Source organism: Chenopodium album, chromosome 25, assembly GCF_948465745.1.
Source record: "Chenopodium album chromosome 25, dcCheAlbu1.1, whole genome shotgun sequence".
In the NCBI taxonomy this organism is placed as follows: Eukaryota; Viridiplantae; Streptophyta; class Magnoliopsida; order Caryophyllales; family Amaranthaceae; genus Chenopodium; species Chenopodium album.
In genome coordinates this window covers 10,268,582-10,278,107 of record NC_137858.1, presented here as the reverse complement: position 1 = coordinate 10,278,107, position 9,526 = coordinate 10,268,582, and the positions used below count along the sequence as shown (strand labels likewise).

General features: G+C 33.8%; 1 protein-coding gene and 1 non-coding gene across 2 annotated transcripts; both read left to right on the top strand.

Moving 5' to 3' along the window:
• Window positions 1–1,022: 1,022 nt before the first annotated feature.
• Window positions 1,023–5,200, top strand: LOC145613522 (putative protein phosphatase 2C 10). Its single transcript, XM_081668638.1, has 6 exons — window positions 1,023–1,326; window positions 1,423–1,473; window positions 2,518–2,757; window positions 3,086–3,362; window positions 4,189–4,343; window positions 4,622–5,200. The coding sequence occupies exons 2-6, from the start codon at window positions 1,441–1,443 to the stop codon at window positions 4,757–4,759; spliced, it is 843 nt and encodes a 280-aa protein (XP_081524764.1). The 5' UTR covers window positions 1,023–1,326; window positions 1,423–1,440; the 3' UTR covers window positions 4,760–5,200.
• A 3,132-nt stretch (window positions 5,201–8,332) lies between these two features.
• Window positions 8,333–8,422, top strand: LOC145615876 (small nucleolar RNA Z107/R87). The gene has a single exon (XR_014107451.1). It is a non-coding gene; the product is annotated as a small nucleolar RNA Z107/R87 (small nucleolar RNA).
• Window positions 8,423–9,526: the final 1,104 nt, after the last annotated feature.

The following is a 9,526-nucleotide window of genomic DNA, read 5'->3' as shown; positions in this document are numbered from 1 at the left end:
TCGGGTGATGGGTCGGGTTAACGGATCGGGTGATGGGTGAAAATTTTCCACCCGCATCCGTTAGTCCATCACCCGCCTATCATCCGTTTAAACCGGGTGTTTCACCCATCCAATAAGACGGGTGGAGCGGATGAGCGGGTGATCCACTGGATATTTCCATCTTTAGGTTCAGGTCACCATTTTTTTCGGGTTCAGACGGGTTGGTTAATAGATCGGTTTAGGGTCGGTATTTTAGGTCGAGTCAGCTTTTGACAGCTCTACACATGACCACACAGTTAGGGGTGTACAAAAACTGGCCCGGACCTGAAAACCGACCTGAACCGGACCTGTAGATTCAGGTCCGGTCCTGGTCCTTGAAATTCAAGGATTCCGGGTTTCAGGTCCGGTCCGGGTAAAACCCGAAAATTTCAGGTCCGGACCTGAAACCGGTAAAACTACTTTTTTTTATTTAATAGGTCCATAAACGGGTCCAAACAGGTCCAATCAGGTCTAAACAGGTCCATAACAGGTCTATAACAGGTCTAAACAGGTCCAAACAGGTCTAAACAGGTCTAAACAGGTCAACACTTTCATATTATTTAAAAAAAAATCAAAAAAATAATAATCAAGTCTATTCAGGTCCAAACCCGGACATGACCTGATTTTTCAGGTCTGGACCGGAACCGGATCTGTTGATTCAGGTCCGGTCTCCGGTCCTTAAAAATCAAGGATTCAGGTCCCGGTCCATTCAGGTCCGGGTCATGTCCGGTCCGGTTTTGGACCGGTATACAGCCCTACACACAGTAATTCGCTACGAGTTATGGCGCGGCCTACAAAGTACAAAGTCCAAAACAAGTTTCCTTCGAAACGGGTAATCCCGGGGTAAGGATATATGCAAGTAATAAAAAAGAAAGCGATATGCGTAGAAGAGTCAAAAAACACAGTCATCTCAAATTTCATATTTGTGTTTGGGTATAATAAGATAGCAAACCAAAAAGTCAACACGGAATAAGTCGTACTACTTCCTTTCCTTCCTTCAATACTACTACGCACCTTCCCATTTTCCATTTCCTTTTCATTTTTTACATTTTCTGTTTTCTTCGTCTTCAATCCCTAAATCCTTCCAATTTTAAAATATAAATTCATTATTTATACTTAAATTCCTTGTTAAAATAATAAATAATAAAATATAAATTCCTTGTTTTCCTTCTCTTTCTCTCTCTTAAGGCGGTTATAAAAGTTGAGCACACGCTTGTAAACAACTCCTCTCCGTCGTCGTCATCATCGCCGCCGTCTCCGCCGCCGCTTCCACCTCCGTTCATTCTTTTGCTTGCTTTTATTTTTCCGGTAATATTTGTTTTCCTTTTTTATTTTACTAAAATCTTCTCAAATTTGATGAATAATTGGTTGACTTTGATTTTTGATTTTTTTTGTTTTTGTTAGGATCGTCAAATAATTTCAATGGACCGGCTTTGTTGTTTTAATTCTTCTGAGGTAATTCTTTTTTTTCTAGTTGTTAATTAAATTTTTTCATGTTAATAACGATTGATTAATTTGAATTTTACTGGTAAATTATTTTGATTTTTTGATTAATTTTGTGTTGATAGATTATTTAAAGTGAAATTTGTATGATAATTAGTGTTTTAGGGCTTAGGTTTAATTGGAATGCAGCAGAAGTGTTATTCTGGTAAAGCGATAGAGCTGATTTTTGAGTTTGAATAATGGTGTCACTTTTTTATTGGTCCTTATAATTTGGAAACCAGCTATTAAAATTGAAAAAAGTTCGAAGAAAAAAAAAAAAAAAAAAGTTGATTTTATCCTGATTTTCTGCTATTATTGGGCACCTTTTTACGTTGGAAAACTGAAAAATAGCTGGTTTACTTTCTTTTAATTTTGATATGGAAATCATGTTTGCTAGAAAGTTTGCCGATAAAAATACAATTACGACTCTGTATTTTTTTCGTCTCTTAATACTTGACAGTTGACACTGTGTCTCTTAATATGTCGATGCACAAAATTGACCATCATTCCTCGTTTTTGTCTTTTTCATCGTGCTATTTAGAATGATCCATATGCAAAGGAAATTTAATAATTCCTCTATAAATAATAAAAACATACCCAAGTGAGATTTTGTTTGGTTCGTTCTGAAGTAGATTCACAATAACAATTTTTTATAATATGTATTTAAATATGAATCGAGTGTTTGAAAAATGCGAAAAACTAAATAAACTATAAAAGGACGATTCAAAAGAAACAAAGGGATAAGTATAAAGTTGTTATATTGAAAAAAACTTTGAGCCTAAAACAATGTGATCATGTAGTCATGTATGAATTAGATTGGATAGTAAAAAAGTCAAGTGTTCCAAGTATTAAGAGACAAATAAAGTAAATTATTCCATAATTAAATATTTATTTTGACAGGAAAGGGATTTATGATTAATAATCAGCTACATGACATTTACTGTGATAATTGTTGCATATATTGCTTGTGTTCAGTGATAATGATACAGATATATTCTTGGCTTTGCCTTTTTTTAGATTAGTGGGCAACAGATTTCATGCACTTCAGGAAAAGGAAGAAGCACTCAAGGTCAAATTACATTCGGATACAGTCTCGTTAAGGGAAAAGCTGACCATCCTATGGAAGATTATCATGTTGCAAAGTTTGTAACAATGCAAGAGCATGAGCTTGGACTGTTTGCTATATTTGATGGCCATTTGGGAGATGCTGTACCTGCCTACCTTCAGAAAAATCTGTTTCGCAATATCTTCAAGGAGGTTTGTTGGTTGGTTTTTAATTTACTCCGTAATAAACTTGAATAAGTTATACTCCTTACATTCATAAATAATAGGCCTCATTTGACTTAAATTATCATTGGTGGTATATCTGTTAATATTTAGACTGAGATATGATGTGAAAATCATTACATTAGATTTATCTAAAGACAATTAAAAAGTTTGCTGTGATTGTCAAAGTTGATATGACTTCAAAAATTACATGTGGCCTATTTTGTTGAGGATGGAGGTAGTATTGTTTAATTCATCTAATTCCTTGCAAAGATGATCACATTTTTCTTGACAATTTTTCCTACTCATTGTTTCTTAGGAAGAGTTTTGGGTTGACCCTGGAAGATCAATTCCAAAGGCCTATGAGAAAACCGATGAAGATATTCTGTCTCAAACTACTGACATTGCCCGAGGCGGCTCCACAGCAGTTACTGCTATTCTTATTAACGGTAAAAGGTTATGGGTTGCTAATTTGGGAGATTCTCGGGCAGTTATCTCAAGAGGGGGTCAGGCTCTGCAAATGACTGTTGATCATGAGCCTAACACAGACAGAGCGACCATTGAGGGCAAGGGAGGATTTGTCTCAAATATGCCAGGTTACTAGTCCTTCCTTTTCTTTTTCCCCCATTTTCTTTGCCATCAATAATTATTTCCAATTGATAAGAGAGGTACTACCATAACTCCTTAAGGCTCTTAGCTTAAAAAAAAAACATGTACTCCCTGTTTGATCTTTTTCTCCCATTTTTGGAAGTTGGTTGAGATGAATAAGAATAAACATGTACAATAGAAGCTTGAAAGGTTTAAATAACAAAATTGTATTCTTGCAGAGTGTAAGAATGAAAGCATGATACTTAACAAGGCAGGTCATTAACACTAATTTTACGCTGTCATTGGGGACTCTTTAGCTTAGGAACTTAGCTTGATCATTTCCTTAAAATGGATTATTGGCTTGGTAAACTCTCCTGCTTCCAATATTCTGTTGTCTACTTAGTTCTCTGCTGTATTCATCCTGTTTAAGTTGATCCACAACAGTATTAAGTAATTGGGTTGTAAATAGCTAGTTTGTATTATCTTTGTATCATTCAAAATTCCATGATATATACTCACTGAAGTCCTAACTAGGTTTAGCCTCTAGTGACCCATTGATGTGCTATAAATTGTACATTTGTCACTTACAGAATGCGCTTTCCTCACCAGAATTGCCCATGCTGCTGTATGGTAATCTTATATACGTAGTATTTGTTTTATGTCAGTTCTTGGTAGAAACATTTCCTCATTATTTTTAAGTAGTTTAAATAGTGAAAAAGACCAGAGTGTATATGAGTTAATAAGGGATCTTTATGAGTAGCAGTTAACATCCTTCATAGATATTTGTATATCAATTACTTGGCTTAATGTATTTCCTTTCTGTTTGTATATTAGGAGATGTTCCTAGAGTAAATGGTCAGCTAGCAGTTTCTCGTGCTTTTGGGGACAAGAGCCTTAAGTCGCATCTCCGTTCAGACCCAGATGTACAAGATATAACTATTGATATCAATGCCGATCTCCTAATTCTTGCCAGTGATGGTCTATGGAAGGTGATTTCTAGATATTAGTACTGTTATTTGCTTTGTACTTCTTTTAGTAAAAAAATCCGTATCCAGGCCTCTTTGGAACTCGACTTATTTCAATTCGAGCCAAATTTGGTCCAATTGTGGGGAAAAGAGCTTTCCTTTTAATGATGTTTGCAGTCCTAGACAATCTAATGCTCAAGGTTGAGACCTTTGGATTAGCTGGAACATCTCCAATGGTGCATTTTTGTTTATTACTGTTATTCCGTTCTTGAGAAAATTGTTGTAACTGCTATTTCGTGCAGGTAATGTCTAATCAAGAGGCCGTAGACATTGCAAAAAAGATAAAAGATCCACAAAAGGCGGCAAAACAGTTAGCATCTGAAGCATTGAAGAGAGATAGCAAAGATGACATATCTTGTATTGTAGTAAGATTTCGGTGATAGAATCCTCTCTCACAAGGTCCTTTAGTAAGCTGAATTACAGGTGCTAGCTGCTATATTGCTCACAGCTTTGATTGATATCTGCAAAGATCGGGGGAACGCTTACTTGTTTGTAGACATTGATTTTTGGTGAAAAAAAAATACCCTTTCCCCTGAAGGAAAAAAGAAGTTTGAGATTGATGCATATAAATTTATTCTTTTGCCAGAATGTGTTATTCTGTCATGTATAATTTGATTTATTAATAACTGGAGGAATGTGGGTGTTAGGTACTGTTCTGTGTGGTTTTAAGAATATGGAGCAATTTCTTTCTTTCTTTCTTTGTTAAAGATGATTATTTAAGTGGATTAATGTTGTCATTGTCCAATTAGAAAGACATATTGCACTGTACAGATGTAATGGTGATTTGATTTCTATTAGTGATAATCTATGTTGACTATGTATATTGAACATCAACTTTCTTTGCCAATTACCTTGTCTCTATTCTATTGAGTGAGGATTGGGATAGGCTTCTTTTGCGTTACATCCAATAAATTGGGATTTTCTCCAATAACTAGACGTTCTGCTTATATAGGGATTATGAAATTATTTTTCGCGGTCAATCCAAAAACTAAATACAGGCAAGTAGATGGACTAATTTTTCTTTCCTGTGCAGACCGAGTTGAAGGCGGTAGATTGCCTGGTTCATCCACTAACCAACATAAAAATAGGGTGGGGTATCAATGTACTAGGATGGCCGGTGAAGTATCGCCCACAAATTTAGACATTGTGGTGAGTGGCCTTAAATGTCATAAGTTGAAATGTGGAAAAACAAGTATGGGGGAAGTTGGCAGCAGTAGCTTTTGACAATTTTTATTTTTAGTAATAGCTTTTGACAATTTGTTTTCATGGAGTTCTACAAATGATAGGACAAGTATTGGGTAATGCAGTGTGCAAGCAATCTTGTCTAAGTTTGTGTGTAGTTTGAAATTTTTTGGATGAAAGAGTGTGAGGTGCATAGACAAAAGAGTGTAATACACAAAACTTCATATGGGATGTAATTAGGTTGTTAAAGGGGCAAAGGGTTCATAGTTTCATTTAAAGAAAAACATTTTTGTTGAATTTGCTAAAATGATCTTTCAAAAAACTGAATTATTAATTCATAATGTGATAGGATTAAGTAGATTAATCTTATACTCTTCTTTACTCATGGATTGGAGAAAGAAGAACAAATCGATGTCACATGGATCAAGTGTGTGACAAATCCATGTGGTAGCTAATCTATATAATCACAAAGACACTACTACCCAAAAATTATCGAGAGCTTGTACACTTGATTGGCAGGCATCATCTTTGAGATCTATGCAAGTAAGCTTATGGGGATTTACTTTGTTCAAATTTAATCTATATAATTTTATCTTGGTAAGGTTTTGTCGTTTTGAGTGTAACAAACTAACGATCTCTATACTAATTGTTATCTCATTAGGCCATTAGGATGATTCTTGAGAAATTGGAACGTCATTTAATGTGATAAGAGTTACCCCCAATGTTATATAGTTGAATATGTTCAAGAGGAAGTCTAAAATCTAAATGCAAGCAATGTGTCTTTCAAATTTCAAAAACATGGAGTAGGCAAAGAGTATTTTAGTGGGCGACATACTTCTTTAGGTGGCTTCTATAACAGAGATATTTGCAGTTTTGCACCCTTTTATTGCAATGAACAAATTAGAGTAGTTTTATGCCCAATACCCATTTGATGTACCACACAAGTTATATGATGTATTGAGGTGAATTTTCTCTATTCATCCATCTCTACATAAACTACACTTTTTAATAAAGATACAGCTGAATTTTGCATCACAAATGCAGTGGTACGTGTATCTATGTTGAGTTGTTGACATGTTCTATATTCACAATATCACAGATTCACAGTATACCTCCACAGCTCTTATAACTAAGTATATATATATATATATATATATATATATATATATATATATATATATATATATATATATATATTATATATATATATATATATATATATATATATATATATATTATATATATATATATAATATATATATATATTATATATATATATATATATATATATATATATATATATATATATATATATATATATATATATATATTATATATATATATATATATATTTTAAAGGAAATTATGATGATTTAACTTTGATTAACATACTAAGTTTGATCGTAAATTTTTACTAATACAAGTATATGAGTATATCATAACAAACATCATTATGCAAAATATTATTGAACTTTTTAATTTTTTGAAAGAACTTGTAAAATTTTATTACTAATACATAAATAGCTATATCGATGTCCAAAGTTAATTTATTAACAACATAAAAATCAAATTGTTATAGAGAGCAAATATTAAGGAAATAATGAACCAACTGGTTAAGGGCTTTTTGCTCCTTATCCAAGGTCTCGGGTTCGAGCCTTGGGTATGGAAAAAATCCCAGCTAGGATGGATGCTACCTATCGAGGTACCCATGTAAACTCCCACGGGAGATTAGTCCACTCGCCAAAGGCAGTGAGAACTCCTCGTAGTAGTACCAAAAAATAAAAATCTATATCTTGGACCATCTTCCTTGAGGAAGTATAAATGGAGTGTTGTGAGACATGGTGAAATGTCTCACAGCTATTAAAATAACATAAAAGTATAAGGAAGAGAGAGAAAGGAGGAGAGAGATCGGAAGAGTGAAAAAGATGATTGGGGCCCCACTAAAACTTTTCAGACATGTATCACGTGCAAAAACGAACAAAAATTTATGGGAACCAGAACCAATACCATTGAGTTTATATTTTGTTCCACTAAAACTCCAGTGAGCTTTATGAAATACCACTGAGTTTATCTTTTGTACCACTGAGAGTGTATTTTGTATCCTGAAACTCCAGTGATATTATTTGATAACTCAATGAGACAACTTTAAATTGACACCTGAAATGCGTACATTACCCTTGGGAGACATGACTTTATTGTCTCACAACCTTCCGTTTAGAAGCCCTCATCTTCCTTTACTTCACCCCTTAAAGAACATAATTAATGAGCTGGGCCTCTGAAGGAAATGAGCCAGCCTGTGAATTCAACAAAAAAGGCTAAATGAATTCATAAGGTGGGCTTTATCCTTCATAAACCCTAAACTGTTTAGGGTTTAAGCTGGCAAATATTTGAAAGTAGTATATAATCCAATCCTCAAACATATTATTCTTCACTGCATTCAGCAGCTCAACACAATTTGGTAAGTTAATTTTTTTCTTCTCAACTTTCAATCAATCATAATTTCTCTATTACTAGTATTTGAATTTTTTTAGACTTTAAAATTAGAAGAAATGCCTTCCCTTTCGGCTGCAAGTTGTGAGATCTTCAGATCGATTTCTTGTAATGCTTTGTTCTGGAGGCATATATTTAATTTCTCCAATTTTTGAGGGTTTTATTTGTCCTAATTTGAATTTTCTTACTTCAAATTTGGACTCCCTCCTTTTGGTATATTGTATCAAATTCCTGATTTTATTAATTTGATTGATTGTGAATAGTTAGATTAAGGATGGTTTGATCGCATTGATGACTATTGAAAAATCAAGCTCAACAGACCGGAAAACAGGTTTATCCTGTGTGTGTCGATTTTACTTTACTGAGCGATCTTACCATTTTTTTTGTTTTATTTTTTCATTTTTTTTCAGTATTTTGGGATTGAGCACTGGTTTTTTTGGGAGTTCTGTTTAAATTTTGAGCTTTGGTATTTAATGTATTGAGTGAAAAAGTTCAATTTCTAAATTAAAATTATAAAGCGAACACCTGTGAACTTTAGATAGCACCAAATTCCTTGAAAAGACCAAATGAGAAATTATGGCCACTCTTTTGAGATAAGCTGATAAGACTTCGCTTGCTTAAGACTTGTTCTCATTGACTGAACTTAGCTGAGCTGAAATGAACCGAATTGAAATAAATATTTTATAAGAAAATGAAATTAGGAGCTGAATTGAGCTGAACTGAATTTCTACGTAAGAGAAAATATTAAGTGCTCATAATATTCGAATAATCGCATGTGAAGAGGGTCTTCTAATGTTTTTAATGGACGATGAATACCTAACCTAAAATCATTGAATGAAATCAACGTTAACACTAGTCTTGAACTCATGAGTCACGGCTCGTTAGTCGTGACTCGTGAGCTAAACCTCTATGGATGTTATTTTGTGGGGCTGCACCCAATGGACAAACATTATAAGGTTCATTCATTAAGCCCAAAATGACAATCATTTCTAACCCAACAACTTTAGGGATTTTTTGAAAATGGTTGAAATTTTTTATCACTATATAGGCCTATTAGGTTTTTGCAAATGAAAGGCAATGAGAATAGCTCTGCACATAAATTGGTATGGAATTCTATGTTCATTTTTATGGTAACGGTAGATGTAATTTATCCCATTGTGATTGACAAATTTTCTCAGCTATCACACATTAGAAGGGTGGTAATGACCGTACTGTGGTATTGGTCTATTGGATGATAATGAATTCAGAAAAACACATACTTGGGATATTACCAAAGACAGTATGAGATACTTTACTAATGAGGTTACAGTTAACTCTATTACCATTTTTACTGCTCGTAATTAGCTATATAGTGGGCAGATACAAGAAAACTTACTAATTATTTCATATGACCTAATGTCGATTAATGATCGGGACATCTCAAAATTTGGTCAATCGGATAATTAAGTCAGATAAAACAAATTAAGTTCAAATCA